General features: G+C 35.9%; 1 protein-coding gene across 2 annotated transcripts in view; it reads left to right on the forward strand.

Moving 5' to 3' along the window:
- WDFY3 (WD repeat and FYVE domain containing 3) overlaps window positions 1–26,082 on the forward strand; it is a 232,575-nt gene that overhangs the window by 106,776 nt on the left and 99,717 nt on the right. For both annotated transcript variants that reach the window (XM_082652754.1, XM_082652755.1), the window contains 11 exons: window positions 1,836–1,919; window positions 6,385–6,562; window positions 7,371–7,585; window positions 9,661–9,773; window positions 12,530–12,761; window positions 14,253–14,353; window positions 14,504–14,722; window positions 18,888–19,069; window positions 20,923–21,154; window positions 22,506–22,666; window positions 24,587–24,698. In XM_082652754.1, the coding sequence (XP_082508880.1) occupies window positions 1,836–1,919; window positions 6,385–6,562; window positions 7,371–7,585; window positions 9,661–9,773; window positions 12,530–12,761; window positions 14,253–14,353; window positions 14,504–14,722; window positions 18,888–19,069; window positions 20,923–21,154; window positions 22,506–22,666; window positions 24,587–24,698 (1,829 nt within the window). The remainder of the gene's footprint in view (window positions 1–1,835; window positions 1,920–6,384; window positions 6,563–7,370; window positions 7,586–9,660; window positions 9,774–12,529; window positions 12,762–14,252; window positions 14,354–14,503; window positions 14,723–18,887; window positions 19,070–20,922; window positions 21,155–22,505; window positions 22,667–24,586; window positions 24,699–26,082) is intronic.

Genomic DNA, 26,082 nt, shown 5'->3' on the forward strand with positions numbered 1-26,082 from the left:
TGCTCTGTGCTCTGAATTAAAGGGTATACTATGTATGACTTCAACATTAAGGCTTAAATTATAATTTAATCTGAAAGAAAATGAAAACAAATGAATCTTCTCTCTCATTTACTTATCACTGTATTTGTGAATATTACTATTGCTCTGATCTTAAGCTTTTCAGCATGGACATCTGTGTATTATTTGTAAAACCAGGTTAGAGTTAAGCTCTCTATGCAGTTAACGGAGCAGTTTCAATGAAGTTGACTTTTTTTTCCCCCCATGTTGGGTCTCAGTTGCTACGCGGGGGCTTTCTCTATTTGCGACGAGCGGGGGTACTCTTCGTTGCGGTGCGTGGGCTTCTCATTGTGGTGGCTTCTCTTCTTGTGAAGCACCGGCTCTAGGCACACGGGCTTCAGTAGTTGCAGCACGCAGGCTCAGTAGTTGCAGCGCACGGGCTCTAGGGTGCGCAGGCTTCGTAGTTGTGGTGCGTGGACTCTAGAGCACAGGCCCACTAGTTGTGGCATATGGGCTTAGTTGTTCCACAGCATATGGGATCTTCCCAGACCAGGGATCAAACCCATATCCCCTGCGTTGGCAGGCAGATTCTTAACCACTGCGCCACCAGGGAAGTCCCTGAAGTTTACTTTTCATGGTGGTGTTTCCTATGTTTTCTTTTTCCTCTTTATTCTCAAGAACGTTAGGTACATCCAGACTTACTGATATTAGTTATCAATAGAACATAGTTATGATTACATGTATTTTCAGACAGATGATATAGTCTCAACATTCATAATCATTCCTAACATTTTATAATCCTCAAAAAATGATATATCTCCCTGGGAGACATTGATAGTTCAAGAGTCCATCAGATTAATTTACTCATTCCTTCATTAAATAAGTACTTAACAAACACCTATCGCATGCCATCATGCTAGGCATTGAGGGTGCAACTCAGCACAAAGCTACTTTGGTTATATCCATCCTTTACCTTAAATACAAACACATGAATAAACAATAACATATTGTGATAAAATCTATGATGTGGAAAATCCAGGGTTCTAAGATCATAAGTCTGCTTTACCTAAATCACTTATTTTCAGTTCTTAAAGTGTGTTTTCAATTAAGCTCTCACTTTGAAAATAATGTGAGAGTGATCATGCTGATCATGCTGCTAATTTGCCCCAAGCATTATCACTTTTAACCATTACCATAGTTTTACTTCATAAAACAAGTGAATCGTTTCTATAATGGCCCCATAAATAAAGCAAGTAACTCTATTGGGTAGAGCTAAAAGCTTTTATATCCTTAACTATAAAATTATCTACTTTGAAATACCTACTGAGATGTTTCTTGTTTCTTATTATTTCTTTGGCCTTAGTATTCAGATAGAAAACACAGGTAATGTAAAAAAGGTTTTCAGATTTTCCCTGCCTTGAAAATAAAAATGGATATATATTGTTAACTTATAGAAACCATGGGAGAGTGTAGTGTTGAGGGAATAAGGTGTTTTTTAAAATTAAATTTTGTGTATTTAGATTCAACCTCTTTTCCCTTGTTTTCTAACTTATCCTAGTTAGTATACCTTATTTTTAGTTTGCTTCCTCAAGAAACAAGGCCTATAGTACTCTGTTTTCAAATATGTTACATGTTAACATTAATGAATAAGCATCTGCCTTAAGCATGCTTTTCTGTTTCCCTCAGTGCATGTGTTGTAGTCTTGTTCCTTGTTCCCGCTGAGTATGGAGGATGTTCCCTATTAAACTTTTACTGGTATTTCTTGTGAAACTAACCAACTGCCAATCAACTGTGTCCTGTTCTAACCTTTCTAAACCACCCTGTTTTGTTGTCTGTAGTCGTGCAGAACAGATCCCTCCTTGCCTGACAAGTGAGTCTTCTCTCCCCTCTCCTTGGGGTACACCAGCTTTGTCCAGGAAAAGGTACTGATCTAATAACAGAAGTCAATCTTTACTTGTGTGGGTTTTTTTCTTCTGTGTTCAGTTATATATTAATGTGGATTTTGTGCTTTGTAACTTTAATTATTTTCTTTCTATTTGATATCTTTGTTTTTGTTTTTTAAAACTGTCAGCTTCTGCTGAGTGTATTTATGAGAGTAAAATGTGTTGATGCTATGAAGATATGAAGGACATGTAGCATTTTGTCATCCAACTCTATTATTTGGACTAAAATATGCATTTTAGAACCAGCATGTATTTTATTAAAATTAATTTAGAAATGAGGATGTAATGCCTCTACTCTTTAACTAGAATACTTTTCTCCCTTTTCTTTTCACTTTAAATGTGCTTGGGATCATTCTTTGGCTTTTAGTATTACTTCAAAATGAACATCCCAGCACTGGCTGAGGAAATGTGTATTTTCTCAATCGGGTTCAACCAGTTGAAATGTGATGCAGGCTAACCTTTGAAAAAGTGAATAAAAAAAATCTCCCCTAGCTCCTGTTTTCATCAGTTGTGTGTAAATCTCTTTCTAAACTAATGTAGTCTACCTCATATATAATGCTTATGACTATAAAGAACCAGCAGTTGATTGACAAGAGTACAATTAAGATCCATTTGAGATTCCATTTGCGACCTGTACTTAAAATGATCATAGTCTGTGCACTTGGCACTAAATACTCTTCCTGCCCCTGTTTTCCTCATAAGCAAGTGCAAGTCCTTAAGTCTTGTATTAATTCTCTCCCACTATGGCTTTTTAAAAATGAATCCTGAGGTTCTGCTATGTTGTTGTTTAATTTTATTTCTGTTGTTCAGATTTGGAAACTTGAACACAGTTGTGGTTAATTTAGTACTAAATTTGAAGTATTTGTTATAAATTTGGTATTTCAATATATTTTAAGAGTTATATTCATTAGGTATATGGGCTTATATTTTCCTTTTCTTTTAAATTTACACTGGGGCTTACAGCTCATTTTCTTCTAGTAAATCATGGCATAGTTAAATGAATTTAGTATTGTTCAATGTATTTGTATTTAAAAACTACTGTTTCTTTTTTGTTTTTGTAAGAGCAGTTCTTGATTCAAGATATTATGAAATCAATTTGAGTTGACCTAGTATATTTTTCTGTTGCTAAAATGAATAAGGTAAAAGGTATACTTTGTGTTGCAAGATTCATGTGTGCTTACTATCCCAGAGAACTACTGGATGTTAGAAAAATAGTTTCAATTACTAAATAGTTTTAATCATTAAAAAAATCATATTTATGATTCTATCATACATGGTAAAGGCTTAAAAATTGCTGTGTTTAAATTCATTAAGTATTAACCAAAAATTACAATACTTTCAATAGGGATTCACAGATTAAGGGGACAAATATTTAAAAATCTATTAGAACCTATTATTTATTTAAATAGTAGTTTGACAAAGGGAAAACAGCATTTTATTCTATATGGTAGTTATTTAAGGCCTTCGATCAAAAACATTTTTTCATCTTTTGCAACATAGCTACATATAAGGATGTCCTGTCTTTGACCTAAGGGGAAACTGTCACTGAATCAGCAGTTGTAGTTGAGTGTATCTTATCCATGGGAATTCTAATCAGGCTTACAAGTTGATGTTACCCCAAGGAAGCTCCCAGTGCTGTTCATGCTAATAATAAGATCAGTGTAGCTTGCCATTCTAGTCAGGTTACATACATTTTGCTCAGTGATAAGAATCATAAGCTAATAAAAACTTTTTTTACTTCACAGTATAGTAATTTTTGAAATTAGAATATCTCAAGAACATTTCAAATTACATCAGCTTATGGGCATCTTTTTTCTTGTGGCAAAACATGTTTTGTCTTGTTTTGTTTGCAAAAGGAAAAACCAACATTATGTTAGTTTTATGGCTTGTGGAGATTAAGGTACTAAGGAAATTTCAACTTGTGATACTTGTCTGGCAAGTAAAATCTTGGAGATTCTTCTCTATTTGAAGACTCGGAGGAAGAAGAACTAGGAAACCTTATTTTGGAAAACTAAAATTCAAAATTTTTTTCATTATTCAGAAGGAATAATGGAACAGAATTATGCTGAACAATATTCAATCACAGTCAGAGGAGGTGAAAACAAAATACAAAATAGTAATCAAGACTCTCAGAACATATCTGCAATTGCAAAATAGGTGGCGAGTACTAGTTATCTTTCGAACATGGTGTCCATTACTTAGTGCCTATACACGCTTGATAATTAAGGCAAAGCAAATTCAGAATTTAAATATTTCAGTATATATTCCCAAAAGAGGTAGATAAGTCTTAAGTATATATGAGAATTTAGATTGAAATATTAAGTAGCGATTTCTTTAAGCTTTAAAAGTAACTGCAACATAAAAATTAACTAAATTTTGCAATGTCATTTTATCCTGTCTTTGCAAATGGTTAGGTCTTGGTTGGTAGTTACCAATTTAATAAGCTTACCACAGTCTCTAAATGTAAAAAGTGGTAATACCTAAGTGACTTAGTAAGAATTAATGTTATATAATGGCTGTTAAAATAGACCTAATTTTACTTAATAAATACCATACTTTAGATTTCTACAATGTTTGCAGTATTTTACTAGTTTGAGAAGAATAATATAATTCCTACATTAGAATATTTTTCTATATAAGATTTAAAAGTTTACTACTTTAATAGTTACATATTAGTAGAGTTCAGTTTCCAAAGACATAAAGGACTTCTTCCTAGCTATACATATCAGTAATTTAAGTTCAAATGTATATTAAATCAGGCAACTAAGAAATAATTTCGGAAGGCCTGTAACTAGAATATACAATTAGAATTGATGTTTTTTCTCAAAATTGCATTAGTTTTTATGTGTAATGAAAACAATTTTTATGAAATTTCTTAATGGTTTGAAGTTCCTATTACACAATAGAGGAATTAGGAATCTTTTTTTTTTTCTAGTTAGGTCAAAATATTTTAAAGAATAAAGGGAGAAACATGGGAGGAGGATACCTGTTGTTAATAAACATTTAGAAAACTATTGTAGTAAGTTTAGAAATTAAATCTTTCTGAACAAAAACAGAAAAAAAAACAGGGAGTGGAAAAGAGTAGGTGGAGGATATGCTGACTTTAAACAGTAGCGCACATGTGTTTTTTTTTTTTTTTTTTAAGTGAAGCTGAATACTTTCCTAGAATCTCTGTTAAAAAGAGAATGGTACTCAAAAAAAAAAAAAAAAAAAAGGCAGTGCCAATTCTTTGCTACTAAATCAGTGACTTAAAGCATCTGTTTCCCAAGCTGCTCTTGTGCCAGAGAGCTGAAACTGCGCTGCTGTCAGTGACAGAGCTCAACATTAGACAAATTATGCTGAAACCAATTCATTGGAACAAAGAGCTCCCATAGGCTGAACCCACAAGCATCTGTTTCCTTGTGCCAAGATACAAAATGTGCAAAACTCATGAATTGCAGAAGAAGAGTATGAAATAGACGGTGGAGATCATTGATGAGAAGAAATATTGTGCATTCAAGGGCATGGCTAGGCTTTCTAACTCATGGAAGCTTGTTACGTAAAATATCCCAAGTTTTTAAAAATTGTGAATATTCTCAGTGGTAGGGAGGATAATGCAAAAGAGCATGAATGTAGTTCCAAATAAGCTAAAGGAGAACTCCCTTGATTCTTAATACATTTATTGACATGTGGCCAGCATTCTGAGCCAACTCTGACTCAGTTGAACCAGTTATAGAGTAGGCCGCTTTGATCTTGTTTGTTCTTGATTATATTACCCATGGTTTAAGGAAAGGTTAAAAACACATAGGAAATTTCAAAGAAAACACTCTCACTGAGGCACTTAATATAACTTGTACTCTCATCACAAATTATCAGAAATATTATCTTTCTTAGAGCTTTGACTCACTGTAATTTCACCTATTCTTTATATCTGCTGTCATGTATGTTATTCTTTTTGTTTTTCTTTTTTTCAGTTTTACTGAGATATAATTGATATACTGCACTGTATAACGTTTAAGGTGTACATCATAATGACTTGGCTTACATGTGTTGCAAAATGATTACTACAGTAGGTTTAGTGAACATCCATCACCTTACATAGATTCAAGGAAAAAATGGTTTCTTCCTTGTGATGAGAACTTCTAGGATCTACTCTTTTAGCAACTTTCAAATACACCATAGAGTAATATTAACTAGTCATCATGTGCCATTCTTTAATGAAACACTCCAAATAGTAAGTGATAAAAACATATAAGAGCCTAAAAGACTTGATAAGTTGTCTATATGTGACTCAAGAATTGATAATATATTGTTTTTTAATTTCCCAACGTTAAGGTGTTTTGCTACCCAACCCCTAATTATAAGGCTTTTTTTTACTCAGTGGAGAAAGGTAGTAGAAGATGAAGAAAATGAACAGAGAATGTGATTGAATTAAATACCCAATTACCCTTCTTTCTTTTCATAGGCATGCATATCATTCTGTTTCAACTCCCCCTGTCTACCCTCCTAAAAATGTTGCTGACCTGAAACTACATGCGGCAACTTCATCTCTCCAGAGTTCTGATGCTGTCATCATCCATCCTGGAGCCATGCTTTCTATGCTGGACCTCCTGGCCTCTGTTGGGTCAGTGACACAACCAGAAGTAAGCTTGGATAGATTGGTTCCTTCCCGTCTTTAATGAGTGGAAGGTGTGACTGCATGAGCAAGGGAGTGGGACCAAGAAGGTAACATGGAACCTTTCTGTGTCACATACTGAAGTAGGTAAAGGAAAAAAACAGGATTTTCGTGTTTGAGTCTTAACTTTCCTAATGAGTAGTAGATACGTATGTTTTAGAATACAACTCATTTGTTAAAATGCAGTTACTTCTGGTACTAAAATAATTCCCTTTCTCCTTGTAAATCCTGCTCAGCAGTGGAAGTTGTTAATAAATAATACAGGAAGAAAAATGACTGAAGGTACCATTTTGAGGCTATTTATGTATTTTCATTTGTAACACTCAGGAGTTTGGGTGAACTGGAGTTTGGGTGACTAGTTTTGTTTAAAATGTTGTATGGTTTCGAAGGCCTAAAGTGTAACAAATGTTAACAGTAGGTCATTCTTTAAACTGGTTATTTACTTACCATGAAAAATATTTACTTTATACCCACTATTTCTATAAAAATAAAAATATTATTAGTTACATATAGTCATGTAATATGAAAGACTTGGAAGAAAATGGAGTTGAGCTAGGTATGCTTCTAACAGAATGAAGACCAGAAATATTTCCCTGGCCCTGTTCTGGAGTTGCTGTGTCCCTCTAAGTCAGCTACTTAATTCATCTGAATGTAATTTGAAGCATGTAGAGACCTCATATTAAAATTAAAGGTGTGCTTCAACTCTTAAAAGGAGAGAACTATCACCTATCTTATTAAGAATGCCCTGGTGGCATGAATTTCTTTGTTAACTCCAGCATGCTTTGGACCTTCAACTTGCCGTGGCAAATATTTTACAATCACTGGTGCACACAGAAAGAAACCAGCAAGTCATGTGTGAAGCTGGTCTCCATGCGCGACTGCTGCAGCGGTGCAGTGCTGCGCTGGCTGATGAGGACCACTCACTGCACCCGCCCCTCCAGCGAATGTTTGAACGATTAGCCTCTCAGGCTCTGGAGCCCATGGTGCTGAGGTCAGTATGTTCTCTTCTTCACATTCAAATAAGCCACCATTAGTAATGGCCGTTTCTAGAGTCTTTATAGTCAAGAGTCTTGCTTTAATAAACATATATTCAGTTATCTGTGGGCAAAACCAAAACACCACGAAAATGGGCAAAATGCCCAAAATATCGCACTTAGAAACAGATCAATCTAGTTATTAGTAAACAGGATGTTTTTGTCCATTGGTCATTTCTTCTGCTTGAATCCAGCAAACTCTCACTTCCCTTTAAAAATGGAGTCATGTTATATTTGTATGACTTGCATCTACTTTATAGATAAGAACATTTTATGTGGACGAACTCTTTTAAGAAACACTTTTTAAATTTTAAAATAATTAGAGATTCAGAGGAAGTTGTAAAGGTAGATCAGAGAGATTCTGTGTCCCCAGCATCCAGTTTCCCCCAGTGGTTACATCTTATGTAACTACAGGACAGTATCAAAGCCAAGAAACGGACATTGGTACAATGTATCCACGTATGCTACAGTTCCCCTGTTATTTATCACTTGTGTCAGATTGATGTGCCATCACGCAATTAAGATGTCACAAAGATCTCCCCAGTGCTCCCTCTTTATTATCATAGCCACTTCCCTAACCCCCGCCATCTCTAACCCCTAGAAACAACTCTGTTCTCCATCTCCGTAATTTTGTCACTTTGAAAATGTTATGTAAATTGAATCATACAGTATATGACCTTTTGTGATTAGCTTTTTTCACTCGTTATAGTGCCTTTGAGATGCATCTAGATTGTTATGTATCAAGAGTTTGTTTCTTTCTATTGCTGAGTTGTAGTCCATGGTGTGGATATACCTTGCACAGTTTAGCCATTCGAGAAATAGGTATATTTGAATAACCTTTTTTAATATAAGAGAAACAGTGCTCTGTGTTTTAGGGATAAAACAACATTAAAAAAAAAAACTTTCCTTGAAATTACCTAGCCAAACAGATTTAATGTTTAAATCATCTTGTCCTTCCTTAAAAAAATACTCTCATATATCTTGTTACTTTCAGCTGCAACTGAGGAGCCCGCCTACTGCAACTAAGGCCCAGTGTAAATAAATAAATAAATAAATATATTTTTAAATAAATAAAATAATTTTTTTCTGCTGTTAAAGTACTCCTTTTTCATAAAACTTTTGGAACTTTCTTAAGAATGGTTGGACTCTATTTGTAATTTATATTTTTTAACTGACTCCAAGCTAAGAAAAACCTCTGTGGTTAACATTTGTTAAACAGTATTGTACAGGGCAGTGTGCCAGGCCTTAGTAATACGAAGATGAATGACACAGTCTCTGCTCACTTTGTCACATTATGAATGTATTCAGAGACCTAAAGTTTTGAAAACAGCATGGAGATTTTCCCATGATCCTTTTTGATGATCTGCTACTTTAAAAGTAGAGAGACTGAATGAGAAAAAGAGACTATCTCATACCTAATGCTGTATTTTACTAAATAACTTGTACCGGCTACTTAGGTAAACAGAGGAAGCAATGGAAACCAACCATTTGGACATGCTCAGTTTTCACAGTGAATGAATTAGATGAATGCAAAGGTCACATGATGGTATAGGCACCTAGCTGCTGGCAAGCCATAGATTATGAGCTAATTGTATATCACACTCTATGTGAAAAACTGGCAAAGGGTACCTGACCTTTAAATATTTGTTTTTTCTGCTGTAGGTAATTGAAAATTCAGAGAAGTATTCTTTTTTTAATTTTTTTACTTTTACATGATGCTGTAAATGACTGGATATAAAGGGCTTCTATTTTTGTAACCCCTTGACAATTCACTATATTTCTGCCCATCACATTCCAGGAGAACATGCTCCTCAGGTTTCCTTTGTAACTTTTCACAAAACTTGGTGCTCTTTTCACTGCTTGATGAATTAAAACATAAAATTAGCATTGTATATTATAGTAACTGTTCAGATTGCTTTAGTATTTTTAATTAGTCTGTTATAATTCATTAAGTCACATTTTTTGTGTGTTTAGTTTATGAATTATATAATGTTCCCAATCAAGGAATAACTTTGCTTTGTCTCTTCTTCAGGGAGTTTTTACGTTTGGCAAGTCCATTAAATTGTGGTGCCTGGGACAAAAAACTGCTAAAACAATATAGGGTCCACAAACCAAGTTCACTGAGTTATGAGCCAGAGATGAGAAGTAAGTTGACCTTTGAAGTTCCCTTTTTTGGTTTATCTTATAAATGAAAATCATGTAAGGGAAGAAAATTATTTCAAGAAGTTCGACTGTAAAAAAAAAGAAAGGAAGGGTTTGTTGTTGTTTTTCATTTGTTGTTATTTAAATAGAAAAACGTAAGATCTCATTGTTTGACTGGAGAAGCGGGCAGATGGGGGTGGCAAAGGAATCAGTGATACAAGCAAGATCCAGAGGAGGTGAGAACTATGTGCAGAATAACCCTTGGCTTGGAAGGGGGAATACCTCTTTCTCAGAAGATCTGTAATTTCTTTACCTTTCTCAGTTAGCCTTTGCTGCCTGAACTAGAGTGGTTGACTGGACTATTCACAGGCTGTGGCTTTGCAGGACAGTTGGTGCAGGAGGACATGGAGGACAGGAAATTTAAAATACTAATAAAAGTAGTCAAAGAGAAACACCAAGGAGTATAGGATAGATAGGGGAAGAAGTAAAGTCAAGCAGCTAGTGATAGGCTGGGAGAAAAGGGATAGATCACTGGGCTGGAGAAGAATGGCTAGGCTAAAAAGCAAATGTAGTGAGAGAAAAAGAATGGGTAAACTGGAGGAATGAGGTAGGGTAATGGCAATCAAAATTGGAGCGGTGAGAAAAAGCAAAGAAAAGGACTGTGCCCAAAATTTGGCTCTGGAGTAAAGTAGACGTAAAGCTTATTGGAGGAAAGGTGATCATAGAAGGGAGGTGTTAGATAGGTTGTTCATGTGGACCTTGAGATCCCCCAGTGCACTGGTAAGAATTCGTACAAGGAAGAGGTGAGAATGAAATGCCAGCATTAGTAGGTGGCAGTTTCATAGAGAGGTGTGTGATAGGATTGCTGATGCAGAACCTCCAAGGAAGAGAAGTTTTTGCATTAGGCTGATGCAAGGATGATGGAGAGGGGTGTGTTAGAATGTAGGCACTGCCTACCCATCCGGCATAGACCATGGAGGAGCGTCAGATTCCATCCACTCAAGAGCTGTGGGGAAAGAGTACTCTCAATAGAGAGCTCAGATGCCCTGGATTTCCTCCCAGTGTTAATTCTATAGTTTGGTGGGTTTTAACTTTACAATTTGTTTTGTCTTGTTGTTAGCCATAGTTAAGGCATTTGTGTTAATGGATTGAAATAACCGTTACTAGTGAAGCAGGAAAGAATGGAACCTAGAAGAGTAGAATGCCTGTTGTTCAAGCACATAGTAATCATTTAGTTCAAGCTTTTTTTTTTTTTCAGGTGAGAATCAAAGAGATTAAACAACCTTCAACCATTATTTCAACCTCAATATTTCCTCCTACAATTTATTATCAGTGATAAGTGAATACTGTGTTTTGGAAGCACTAAGACCTTTTGAGTTCCAACACAGTTTTATTGGAAAACAGTATTTCAATTTTTCTTATCAATTAATATACATCCCCTGCATGTATATATTTTTGTTGTTGTTGTTTTTGTACTTTACGCAGTTCCTTAGAATTGACAAAAAATAGTTCCTTTCTCTAAGAATATTGAAATATTTTTATGGTTGCCTGACTGCTTAGCACACTTAAGAGGGAAATAATTAAATTCATGTGGTTTATCTTGAGAGGGAATATTTTCTCCATTACATTTATAATGTATTCCTGAAAGAATAGAATAGCTTGTTTAAATTTTATTTTTTTGTTCTTAAAAGTGTTACCATTTGCATGCATATAGGAAATTTAAAATTCAAGTATTTTTGTGATCACGTGTCTAATTTTAATAGCTATATGGAAAGAATTAAAAATGGGGAGAGGGCATCCCTGGTGGCGCAGTGGTTGAGAGTCCGCCTGCCGATGCAGGCGACACGGGTTCGTGCCCTGGTCCGGGAGGATCCCACATGCTGCGGAGCGGCTGGGCCCGTGAGCCATGGCCACTGAGGCTGTGCGTCCGGAGCCTGTGCTCCACAATGGGAGAGGCCACAACAGTGAGAGGCCCGCGTACTGCAAAAAAAAAAAAAAAAAAAAAGGGGGGGGGGGAAATGGGAGAAGCAAGTTTCTGCTATTTATCTCCGATTTTTTTAAATAAGAAAGATGACCTGTTTCTTTCCATTATAATACTTCTCAAATATTTTGTTTTCTTCTAAAAGAGAAATAATAAATTACTTTGTGAAATAAAAGTATGATCTGGTTTTTATAAACATCATTAAGTGTAGCTTATAATTAAATTTTACTGTAGCAGTGGCTTGGATAGTGGTCATTGGTGATTTTTATTCTTTTTCTATCTGATCTTGTACTCTAGTTTCCAACATTTCTGCAATGTGTTTATTACTTTAGTAGTAAATATAAGTAAAAACATATGCTATTTAAGTTTTTAAGTGAACATAAATTACATTAAAACTGGATAATAGGGGCTTCCCTGGTGGCGCAGTGGTTGAGAGTCCGCCTGCCGATGCAGGGGACTTGGGTTCGTGCCCCGGTCCGGGAGGATCCCACATGCCGTGGAGCGGCTGGGCCCGTGAGCCATGGCCACTGACCCTGCGCGTCCGGAGCCTGTGCTCCGCAATGGGAGAGGCCACAACAGTGAGAGGCCCGTGTACGCAAAAAAAAAAAAAAAAACAAACAAACAAACAAACAACTGTATAATAGCTTTGGAGTTTAAAAATAAAATTATTGTATATATTGAAACTGAAGAGTGTATTTAAAATTAATCAGCCTTGTTAAAGTCACTATTTTAGAAATCTATATGATATTTTTCTCAAGAGATTTTCTTTGACTTACAGGTAGTATGATCACATCTATGGAAGGTCTGGGTTCTGATAGTGTCTTCAGCTTACATGAAGATAACCATTACCGCATAAGCAAGAGCCTAGTGAAATCTGCAGAAGGAAGTACTGTACCCCTGACCAGGGTGAAGTGCTTGGTCTCCATGACAACCCCACATGACATCAGACTTCATGGGTCATCAGTTACTCCGACTTTTGTTGAATTTGACACATCCCTTGAAGGGTTTGGGTAAGAAATTTGCCAGGTAGCCAAGCTATATTATATTTCATGCCTCAGTCTTGCCTTTGAGAAATAGATCTTTGGTTTTAAATCTACTTGATTAAAATTTAGTATATGCTATATATTTTCAAATGATTGAGTTCCTTGAGCATGTTAAGATTTTTGGATTTAATTGTTCTTAATTATTTATTATACTAAATAAATTGATATGGTATAAGAGTCAGCAATCTAAGGTGCACAGTCCAAATCTGTTTTTGTAAATTCTCTTTTTTTCTCTTTTTGTAAAGTTTCATGGTAACACAGCCACATTCATTTATGTATATGTGTTATCTATGGCTGCTTTCATGCTAGACTGCAAAGTCATGATGGAGGCTATCTGGTCTGCAAAGCATAAAATATTTATACTCTGGCCCACTCTAGAAAATGTTTGTCAACTTCTGATTTAGTACAATAAAGTTACAGATAATATGCAAATTAAAATTAGATTAAAAGCTCTTTGGCTAGGTTTTGTCCTTTTTTCTCTCAAATTACCTAACTTAGTATCTTATACATTATAAATATTAGTATTTTATACATTATAAGTATTCAGTTACTGTCACATTAAATGAATAAATACTTTGAAGTGGCAGAAAAACTTAAACAGCAGAAGTAACAAAGAATCTAGGGAGTTCCCTGGTGGCCTAGTGGTTAAGATTCTGGGCTTTCACTGCCTTCGCCCGGGTTCAACCTGTGGTTGGGGAACTGAGATCCCATAAGCCGCATGGCGAAAAACAGAAAGAGAGAGAGATTCTCCTCTGCTTATAAAAAATAAGTTAAAAAAAGCTCTATAATAAAGTATATTAACCATTTAAAAAAAAGAATCTATAGCGAATCTAGAAGAGTATATTTATAAAGTCTGTCTATAATAAAGTATATTAATCATTTAAAAAAAATCTATAGCGAATCTAGAAGAGTATATTTATAAAGTCTGTCATCCTCAAAATGGACATAAACGCTAAGAGAGAAGACCTATGTCTATACTGGTTGTTTGTGGGATTCTTCTACATTGATCTAAAACTATAAATTGTATTTTAAGAACATTGTCATGGGTTAGTATTGAACAATGAATTAAAACATATTTGGGACTGGGCAAAACTAATCAGGACAGTGTAACAGAGGAGAGTGACTCACTAGAAAGGGGCACAGGGGAATTTTTCTGCGGTGATGAAAAATTTCCAATGTCTTGAACAAGGTTATACTTTGGTGCATTTTACCATGTGCAAATTATACTATGATCTTTTTTAATTTAAATTTTTTAAAATGGAGATTTTTTAAATATATCTTTTGGTACTCACAATTGAAAGAAAGGAAAAGACTTTGTTAGGCATCCAGACTTATTCCATGATCTCTTATCTCTGGTTACCCTTAAATAATGGTAGTTTATTCCACTGTGGTAAGTACATAGTAATAAGAGAAGAAAACAGTTGCTCTCTAATATGTGCATTTTCTTTTCTTTAACAGCTGCCTGTTTCTGCCCAGTTTGGCCCCTCATAATGCCCCTACAAACAATGCCGTCACAACAGGTCTTACTGATGGGGCCGTGGTCAGTGGCATTGGTTCCGGTAAATATTACTTTATCTGCTTATGAGATTTTTCTTTCCCCCAGTAGATTATATTTTATTTAGAGATTTTGCTTTTCTTGGCATCTTTTTAAAATATAAATATGAGTCAACACAAACTCTTTCATTGTTACTTTTCTATTTTCACTTTAGGTGAAAGATTCTTCCCTCCTCCATCTGGCTTAAGCTACTCCAGCTGGTTTTGCATTGAACATTTCAGTTCTCCTCCAAATAACCACCCTGTCAGACTTCTTACTATTGTTCGCCGAGCGAATTCTTCCGAGCAGCATTATGTGTGCCTTGCCATAGTTCTATCAGCAAAAGACCGATCGCTGATTGTCTCCACCAAAGAGGAACTACTCCAAAACTATGGTCAGTATCTGTCTTTTTCTTTTTGCTTCTTGTGACTATTAAAAGTAGCAAACTTCATTTTATTTTTTTTTAATTTTGTTTTATACATCTTTATTGGAGTATAATTGCTTTACAATGGTGTGTTAGTTTCTGCTTTATAACGAAGTGAATCAGTTATTCATATACATATGTTCCCATATCTCTTCCCTCTTGCGTCTCCCTCCCTCCCACCCTCCCTATCCCACCCCTCCAGGCGGTCACAAAGCACCGAGCTGATCTCCCTGTGCTATGCGGTTGCTTCCCACTAGCTATCTACCTTACGTTTGGTAGTGTATATATGTCCATGCCTCTCTTTCGCTTTGTCACAGCTTACCCTTCCCCCTCCCCATATCCTCAAGTCCATTCTCTAGTAGGTCTGTGTCTTTATTCCTGTCTTACCCCTAGGTTCTTCATGACTTTTTTTTTCTTAAATTCCATATATATGTGTTAGCATACGGTATTTGTCTTTCTCTTTCTGACTTACTTCACTCTGTATGACAGACTCTAGTTCTATCCACCTCATTACAAAGAGCTTAATTTCGTTTCTTTTTATGGCTGAGCAAACTTCATTTTAATGGTTGGTTTTAAGGTCCAGCTGGTAATTCTTTTCTAATTTAAATTATTACAGAAAAGAACAGGTTGTATAAAATCTTGAATATTGTTTACCAGTGAAATTTTAAGGCACCTTCACTTTCAAAAGAGACTTAGATAGAAAACAGTGGAGAGAGTTCCTAAAATAAGGATTCATCTGTACTTGCCAGGAAATCACAGCTTTTGCTAGGAATGCAGGATGCTTGTTTAATATATTTTAGTAGGGATTTTCATTGGCTGTGAATTCTGCTTAACTAATGAATATTCATTGAGCACCTGCCTACCATATGTGCCACTCTGTGCTAGACACAATAACATTTTAATTACTTTATTCATCACTTACCTTCAAGACTTAATACAGTCCATTTAATAATCCTAATTCACTAATTCCCTCCAATGTGCCATAATGTTAATGTTACTATGCAATAGAACTTCAAACTCAAGGCATTCATGAATACCTTCCTAAATGATATGAGTAACATAAAATAGAAATCTCAGTTCACTGAATTTTCTTTGCTCCGAATATAAGCATTTGTGTATGTGTATATGTGTGTATATATATATGTACCTCTTTTTTATCATCTGATTTTTGTCTTTTAACTGACTAAATAAAATAATAGCACATATTGCTTCCCCTGTGGTTGGTATTCACATATTAATTGAATATGAATGTTAGCTCCTCAGTTTGATTGTAAGGCTTTTTGTCTTACTTAGGATTCTTCATCACAATCAGCACAGAGTTAGGCATCAATACAGTAAGTGCTTTAAAATCCTAGTGGATACTTTATTTGCCCCTTCTGTGGCATTTGATCCTATTGATGTTTTCTACCTAATTAAAACTATCTGCAGTCTTCAATTTGAGATACCCATTCCTTGTTCTTTCACTATTTCTCTGACCTCTCTTGCAATTTCTTTCAACAGCTTTCTCTTCCATCTTCCCCTTAAAATTAGTATTCTTCAAGCTCTTATGTTTAGTCTTTGTACTCAACCTGTTCTTCATGAGAAAACATCAGTTTCTTATAGCATTAGGTCTTTTTACCCTCAGGGACTCTGAAGTTAAAAAATTTTAGTATGTCTGTGTCCCAGGCTTTGTCCTCATATTTTCAACTGCATATTAAATATCTTAATATGAATAGTCCTCCTGAAAAACTTCAAACTGTAATATTTGTTCATAAAATCTGTATCTCCTTCTATTTTCCTGTCTTGGTAAATGACACCCTCACTAGCTGTTATCCCATCTAGAAACCTCAAATCATCCTTGAAAATACCACCCCTTCTACTAAGTCTTACTTTATTATGCCTCCTTAACATTTCTTGAATCTTCCTTTCCTCCCTATGTCCACTGTCATAGCCTTTGTTTAATATTCTTTATCACTTATCTGGATTTCATAGATTTTAATTCTTTGTTTTGTTTTTGTCTGTCTACCTTACTAGAACTCTTAAGTTCCCACACACAATGTTACTATCTTTGTAATCTAGGCCCTGCCACCGAAAATAGTGCCTAGCATATATTAGGCCCACAAATATTATATAAAAGTATAAATGAATGAATGAGAAGAAGGAAAAATAAAGGAAGAAAAACACAGATGACTTGAAAGGGAAATAATGAGAAAAGTGAATAATAATGGAGAATTTGGAAAGAAGATAGAATTTAATGGAAAAGTTAGGATTAGATCTAGGGATATTTCAATAAAAAATGTTTTCTAACTATATCATTTTCACTAAATGTAATTTTCAAGACTACGATAGTCTATATATAACTAGAAATTATAGTAACATATACCTTAGTAATACAAACGATGCTACTATTACAAGCATCTGTCCTCTGAACAGCTATAGTCCATTAAGATGCCTAGGTAACTAAAAGCTGTCAGAAACCAGTTGGCTTACCAAATATCCTGACACACCACTGAATGCTGGGTATATCTTAGTTTAAGCCTGAGTCAGAATGTGAAGCCCTCAGAAAATTTTCATAAGTAATATCTTCTATAGTTCTCAAGAAGATTAAGTCTAATAACTGGGGAAGGGAGAGGGAACAGTTCTTGGTTTCACCCATAACCTTTTATCTTTTCATTCACATCCCTTGGTCCATAACACTAGACCTTTCAAAGCTATTTGACCCTGCTTTTTGCCTAGTTTATTCAAGTCTCTTCCTAATTAGGTCACCTATGGATAAGATGCTGTCTTTGTAGTGGTCTTAACTCATCAGTAGATGTATCTTCTGAATTGTCATTTAAAAATATAATCTTGGGGGACTTCCCTGGTGGCACAGTGGTTAAGAATCCACCTGCCAGTTCAGGGGACATTGGTTCGATCCCTGATCCAGGAAGATCCCACATGCCACGGAGCAACTAAGCCCATGCACCACAACTACTGAGCCTGTGCTCTAGAACCCATGAGCCACAACTGCTGAGCCCGTGTGCCACAACTACTGAAGCCCATGTGCCTAGAGCCCGTGCTTTGCAACAAGAGAAGCCACTGCAATGAGAAGCCCACACACCGCAACGAAGAGTAGCCCCCGCTCACCACTACTAGAGGAAGCCCGAGCACAGCAACGAAGACCCAATGCAGCCAAAAATTAATTAATTAATTTAAAAATAATAATAATCTTGACATTTCAGTATATGCAAATATTTTAAGATTCCAGAAGTAGAATATTTTTGTGATTCTTTCTTCAAATAATTTAAACTTTTAACTTTCAGTATATTATATGTGCTTGTACTGAAAACTGGTGGGTCTGCTTTAAGATACATGGTTAAGATTAGCTCTTTTTAAAAAATTTTTCTTGGGGTGGGGGAAGGAATTAATTTTTAACATCTGGATTTCTGCTGCTGTCCCACCTTCTCTTGAATTCTTATTAAAGATAAATTAATTTTTAACTATCTTAACATTAAGTTAATACTTAACCCATTATTTCCTGGCATGATTTGACAACATACAGGGTAGCAGAGACAAGCCAGATTAGAGTCAATAGTGATTGCAAATGTTAGCAAATCACCAGAGTTGTCAGGTAAAACAGGAAACTTGGACCAAAAAAATACCTTTCCACTCCATAAATCACCTCCTTACTACCAGCTATTGTTAGACAAGGGTCAGGGCGGTACAACCACAAACTAAAAGCAGATAGTTGCCCCCTTGTATCATTGAGAGCATAAAGTAAGAATAAAATTTTTGATTTTCTTTGTTGTTTGTCTAACCAGTGCTATAATCAAATTCATCTCAAACTAGGATTTTAAAAGACCTTTTATAACAGACCATGACAGGTAATAATCAACTAATCTCTTTTTGTTGTTGTCTATTATAACTTTATTTTACTGTCTATTTTATTATTTTTTATTTCATTAGTTATTATAACTTTATTTGATTATAACTATATGTATCTTGAACAGAACAAAGCACAATATATCCCAGGTTTTAGGTAGTTATTGAATGAATAGGGTATTTTCATTTTCATCATCATCATATTATTTTAACATAGAGTCAAAGTCTAGATGTGAATAATTGTTAGAATGAGGATGATGTTAAGTTTTTAATTTCTTTCCCCTCTTCATTTTAGTTGATGATTTTAGTGAAGAATCCTCTTTTTATGAGATTCTGCCATGCTGCGCTCGCTTCCGCTGTGGAGAACTGATCATTGAGGGACAGTGGCATCATCTGGTTCTGGTGATGAGCAGAGGGATGCTGAAGAACAGCACTGCAGCCCTCTACATTGATGGACAGCTTGTTAGCACCGTGAAGGTGAGCGTACTTGTGCTTATAAATCTCAACCTGCTTTTATAAGACAGTTTAGGGGTGGGTGTGTTTGCCTGTATGTGTGTTTGCAGGGGTATTGTTTTAAATTGCTGTCTTAATTTTAAGTTGACCTTCAGTACCCATTTAAACAATATGTGAGAGTCATGTGGCTGGTTAATTCAAGTCACTTGATTAGAAAAGACTCGAAAGGAGGGGTTACAGGGTACTAAAGATGTTAGCGAATATGTCAGTGCTTGAGCCAGATTGTTAAGTGCTTTTTCACCAGAGAGAAACCAGTTGGATGGTTGGAAACCAGATGGATGCCTAAATTAAATAAATGATGAACACAGTATTTTGTCACTTCATTGTTATTACTGTATGCAGTCCAGTAGATTCTGTGCTCCTTTAGAGCTGGAACTGTTTTTATTCATCCTTGTTTTCAGATCACCCAGATTAGTCCCTGATAATAATAGTAATAAGGTGTTCCCTTATTGTTTGTTGAATAAATGAATGTATAAATATTACTCTAGATAGCTATACTACAGTATTCAGAGGAGAGGCAACAGAATTAAAGCAACCAGTAAAGAATCAGAAGTTCTTTTTGTGAATCAGGATGAATGCTACTAGTTACTTTCTACCGAATTGAGCTAGCAAGCTCTTAAAATTCTTTAACTTCTAAAAGATGGTATCCATTTTTATAGTGATATCACTTAAAAGAAGCAGCAAAGGTCTACCTTTTGTGTGAATTGAAGTTTTAAAAGCAGTGAAATGGGCAGCCTTTTTGAATACATTTCCTTCCTTAATGATATTTTATTGTGACATTGTGTTTCAGTATGATAAACCCTAAAATGAACTCTGGGAATAGTCATTTATTTTCTTTGTATACAGGATTGTGTTTGAAATGGGCTTGTAGATTCTTTAGTAGGTTGCTCCTTCATTATTTTTAGTATCATTGAAAATAAAAATGTCCTCAATTTCTAGAATTGAGACGTAGGAGATTTATTATTAATATATTTACATCATCATCATTACTGTGCCTGTGAGAAGTCACAGTCCTGTGAAACCAACTTTACGTCAAACGTTGGTCTTCATACTCATACTATTAACATCACAAGGAGTTGTTCTTTGATATATGGAATAATAAATATGATCTGAAGCTAGGACGGTGTTATGACAAAACAATCTATGGGAATGTTACTCATTCTGTCAAGCGATGAAGGCTGCCTGTACCGCAAGAAGCAACTTGATTTCCTAACCTCTTACGCTCTAATTATCTATTTATTGTAATGAATTGAATGATAATTTAAGCATCTTGTCAGTGTAATTTCAAATCTGAGAATATATTTTTCACTGAGATTAAACCGTGTGTGTATAAATTATAACATAGACTATTTTTCTAATACTTTTATAACCCTTCATGCATTATAAAACACTTTGCATGAATAATTTTATTTAACAGACTCATACTGAAGGTATCATAACTAATTTCAAGACTGCCTGAATATCATAGTTGGAAAGCTGTTTTTATATCAACCTGAAAATTTCATAGCAGCATCGTTAATTTGGTATGCAAACCAACCAGATAGTAACAGAATCCCTATATTTGACTGTTGCCCTTTCTAGCGTTAGATAGTTTATCTGTATTAATCTGTATTACAGAGTTGGATTACAAATTTCCAACTTGCTGTTCGGGTTCTAGAATCTTGGCCTGCCCTTACGTTTCTCTGCTCAACAGCTTTTGTACATTCATAAAGTTGCATGGCCTTGGGATAATGAAAATATACACAAAAAGTGGTTATTTTCCTGGTGAAAGTGTTTTGGGGTTGAATTTCACACATTTGCTTTCATTTTCTTTACAGCTGCATTATGTTCACAGTACTCCCGGGGGCTCAGGCTCTGCCAATCCGCCGGTGGTTAGCACAGTCTATGCATACATTGGTACTCCACCCGCCCAACGCCAAATCGCTTCGTTGGTTTGGCGCTTGGGACCCACGCACTTTCTAGAAGAAGTTTTACCTCCTTCAAATGTTACTACCATTTATGAACTAGGACCAAATTATGTTGGAAGCTTTCAGGCCGTATGTATGCCATGTGAGTAACATATTCTTTGTTCATATAGTTGTATAAAACTTACCTCCTGTGGTATAGATGCATGAATAAGTGCATATGTGTAGATTAGGTTATACATTACATTTATCAAAAAAAAGGGCCTTCTCCTCCACTTTTCTTCAGCATGATACTATTGACCACTCACTCCTATTCAAAATGCTCTCCTCCACTGGTCATCCTATGCTTTCTTGTTTCTTGTCTTCATGCCTAGTCACTAGTTTTCCAGTTTCTCTTGTTGGCTTCAAGATGTGGGTACATACTTTCTAACAGTCTAACCCCAGCCTTCTTCTCTCTGTCATTTCTCCTATTACATGAAGCAGTTTAAAGTATATCTACTCTGGTTAAAGGAAAGAAAGATGGGTCTAGAAAATACACTCGTGTATTCTTTAGGTTAGACCAGTTAACATCAATTTTCCTCGTGTCTTTATTCCTGCAGTCCACTCCTGTTATCCATTCTCCCAAAAGGAATTTAGAATCAGAGAGTTGATGTTAAGCTACAGTTCCTTTGTAGTACTCTTTCCAAATGATGTCTTCCATTCCCTTGTTCTCATTCTGCCAAAGTTCTCAGAAGAGTTGGGACAAATATGTTGTAAATGGTAATAATCTTATGGCTAAGTAATTTCTCTTTCACTCAGGTTCTTGATTCAGAGTGTCTGATAATAGCTAACACTGACTGAGCACTTAATGTATGCTGAATAAGTTAATATGCATGAAGGACATAGCTACTCTGAGCCCTTCACAAGTATTTATTCATCACCTCAAAACACTGGGACTTAGGGGCTGTTGTTTGCATCCCCATTTTACAGATGAGGAAACTGAGGTGCAGCGATGTACAGGTCACACAGCTTTTAAGTGATAAAGCAGAGGTTCAAACTTAAACCATCTCGCTTTAAAACTACTTTGCCATGTTGTCTGGAAGAATAAAGAGAGGCATATATGAGGGCTCTCATTGGGAAGGAGACCTAGTGCTACAAAGCTCATAGACATTCCACTCATTTTCATTCCCTTGTTCCTTGGAACCAAGGGGAAGTGTTTTGTGATTTGTTTGGTAACAGTTAAAACTCTTCCTCTTCCTTTACATTATGCTGTATATTAAGTATATTTGAAGAGTAAAACTTAGGATGTAAAGCTTTATGACTGGATGCTTTTCCTTATTTTCTAATTAAAGAAATAAATGAAAAGCTGGAAATTAAATAAAACAGTTTTTAAATTTAGCTCCCTTGTTCCACTTTAAAAGATTTTCAAATTTAAAAATGATAATAATAATTAAAAAGTTGTGTTAGGATCAGGAGAAAAACTGATGATTTTGAAAAGGATTATTCTTCTTTTGAAGGTAAAGATGCAAAATCCGAAGGTGTGGTCCCGTCTCCTGTGTCGTTAGTGCCAGAGGAAAAGGTGTCATTTGGCCTTTATGCACTGTCTGTGTCCGCCCTAACAGTGGCAAGAATCCGGAAAGTGTACAACAAGTTGGACAGCAAAGCCATCGCTAAACAGGTAAGCAGATTGATTCCCCAGTGGGCTGCTGCTGATTCTCACTGGAAAGATGTTCCAGAGCTTCCTTCTGGGCACCACACAAGTATGAGTGCTTGCTAAAAACAGTGCCTTTCATACATTGTTTTGGTTTATTTGCCTTTGAATTTAAGCCAAAACATATTTAGATATATAGTTTAATTTGGAAGAGTGAGAATTCAAGTGCATAGTTTATATTCTTATATTTTTATTGGCAATTAAGAAATCGAACTTTAGGAAACTAAAGGCAACAATTGCTATTTTTAAGGCTGTAATTTTTTTCTGGATAACCTACTAAATGCCGGGCACCATTTTGTTCATGACATAGCAGTAGATAAAGAGAAAATCCCTGCCTTTATTAAGGTTCTTACATTCTAGTGGAAGAGGCATACAATAATAGCTAAAGAAATAACCTGATCATAGAGTATGTTAGAAGATGAAGAGTGCTATGTGGAAAAATAAAGCAGGAAAGGTGAGAGAAAGAAGCTTACAGTTTTAAGTAGGATGGTCAGAGGAAGCCTCACTGAGAAGGTGAAATTGGAGCAGCCTTTGAAACAGATGAGGCAGCAAAGCATGAGAATATGGAGAATAAGATGCATGTATGGGCAGGTGGGGTTTGCATTCCAGAAATACAAGTGCTAAGGCCCTGAGGAAAGTGCATGCCTGCCACAGAGGCAGGTGTGGCTAAACAAAACAAGAGAAGGCCTGCGGGGTAGGTGAGGCAAAAGTAGAGTCACTTTTTCTGATATGGAGAAAACAATAGGAAGAGTAGTTGGGGGGTGGAGGAGGTACTGAGAATTAAGTTTTGCAAAAGTTTGAGAAACATATTAGACATCTTAGCGGGGGACATCATTGGAAATATGAATCTGAGTTCAGGGGAGAGGTTCGAATGCCACGGGTGTTCATTAGGTGGTGGTAAGGCCACAAGACTAGGTACACTTACCAAAGAGGAGATGGAGATGGAGATGAGGAAAGGTTTACAGATGGAGACCTGGGATATTCCAGTGTGACAGCGTTGGGAAGATGATGAAGAACCAGCAGAAAAGACTATGGAGCCGGCAAGAATGGAGAAAAACTAGGAGAATCTGGTGTTGTAGAAGTCTTATTCACTGTGGCAGATGTGTTAGAGCAGTCAGAAAGATGAAGGCTGGCCATCGGGTTTAGGAAGGTGGAAGTCATCAGTGAGCTTGACAAGACGTTTTGGCTGATTAGAGGAGGCAAAGCTAAGGGGAAGGAAATCAAGAGGCTGGAAGGGAAAGGATTTGGGAATAGTAAGTATTGACAAGCTCTTTTGCAGAGGTTTGCCTGTGAAAATATATATATATATATATATATATATATATATATATATATATATATATATATAAAATCTTCTAAGGAATATTAACTACATAAATTTATTCTACCGGTAACAACAGAATTAAGTCTATGCCTTATATTTGCTTTAAAAGCACACTGTGTATGTATGTGCAAAATTTAACATTTATTTTGTGTACAGGGCATGTTTTATCCATAAACTTTTGGATAATCTATGTGACATTTACTTGGCTATGGAGTAAGGCAAGTATTATATTCACTAATCAGAAATACTGTGAGGCAGCGAGTGATAAGAACCTTTAAACCACAACAGTCTCATTCAGAAGGACCCCTGAGGCTGTTTTCCAAGACCCCCTCACCATCTTTCTCTCAGTAGACTGTATTTAACTGAGTCTACTCAGGTACCTCTGAGTTTCCACACCTTTGGAAGTATTTGCACATTTTTTAAAAAATGAATACTCATGTTTTTAATATTCTGTTATGGAGAGAGAGAAAAGATATGTTCCCCATCATGTTCTTTTTTCTTTCCCAGTCAAAATGTTCAGACTGTTCCTGTATAGTTACATTTTTCCCTTTCCTATTCTTCAGTTAGGCATTTCCTCCCATGAGAATGCCACTCCTGTGAAGTTGATACACAACTCAGCAGGGCATCTTAATGGACCAGCACGGACAGTTGGGGCTACTCTGATTGGATACTTGGGTGAGTCAGATTGCCTTTGTCTTTCAGACTTATTTGCCTTCAAATCTGCGTTCACTTTCTTCACTTGAGTGTGGTGTTTTAAGTTCATATTCGATAGTGCTGACCTGTAATGTTCTTACAATATTTAGAGATTAATGTCAATCCCAAACTCTAGTCAACTTTAAAAATTATAATCTTTTATAAAATTCCATTAACTTTTCCCCTCTTTTGTCAACACTGATGAGCACTGACTGTATACGTCTACATAATTTCAAGGTAAAGATCACACTACACTTAGGGACAGATGTAAAGACTTGGAAATAACTGATGATTGCTATTGTTACATGGTTTGGTGCTGCAGTGGTGACACTCATGGTGCTTTTTATTTGGAAATGAGCTAGAAATAGCTTCAGAATATGAGCACTGTGGATCCAACTATAATAAAAGTCAGAGCTGCAGAGCCTCTTACCCAATGTCTGCATAGAAAGAATTGATTGTTTTGGTTAGGTAGAATTTTGAGGCATAACCCAATAATGCCATCTAAAATTCAGAGCTAGCAATTATGTATTTTAATGTACAAATCAGTACAGAATATTGGTTCCTTTTAAAATAAAAAGTGTTGTGCTGGTCAGCATCCTACATGTTTATCAGGTGATTATTATTGTCCCAGCAATGTGCACATCTCTTAACTTTGTTTTTCTTTTTTGGCTATGTTGCATTGATAAAAGTTTCCTTTATGCTAAGGCACATGGTAGTTTTTCTTTTTACGATTCAGCAAATATTTAATGAGCACTGCTCTATGTCCTTTGCAAAAATACAGCAGCACTGTGGTATAGTAGAAAGAGCAGTGAATGAAGAGTTCAGAGATTTAGGTTCTAACCCCTGTTCTGTCACTGTGTGGATTTAAGCCAGACATTGAGCTCCATGGATGTCAATTTTCTTATCTACAAACTAGTAATACTGGCCCTAATTACCTTAGAAGGTAGCTTTCAAAATCCAGTGCCATAATATATGAAAGTACTGTGGATACTAGAGAGCACACAGAAATATAAAATGCATATTAGCTTTATTTTTTAAAAACTCAATCTTGATTGGTAGTCAAATGACATTCAATGTCTTTTTTAAAAAACAAGGTTAGGGGGCTTCCCTGGTGGCGCAGCGGTTGAGAGTCCGCCTGCCGATGCAGGGGACGTGGGTTCGTGACCCGGTCCGGGAAGATCCCACATGCCGCGGAGCGGCTAGGCCCGTGAGCCATGGCCGCTGAGCCTGCGCGTCCGGAGCCTGTGCTCCGCAATGAGAGAGGCAACAGCAGTGAGAGGTCTGCGTACCGCAAAAAAAAAAAAAACAAGGTTAGGAATGTAGATGTGAATTTTTTTTTTAATTGACAAAGTTATTTCCAGTACTG

This window comes from Grampus griseus (assembly GCF_964374135.1).
Source record: "Grampus griseus genome assembly, chromosome: 4".
Classification (NCBI taxonomy): Eukaryota; Metazoa; Chordata; class Mammalia; order Artiodactyla; family Delphinidae; genus Grampus; species Grampus griseus.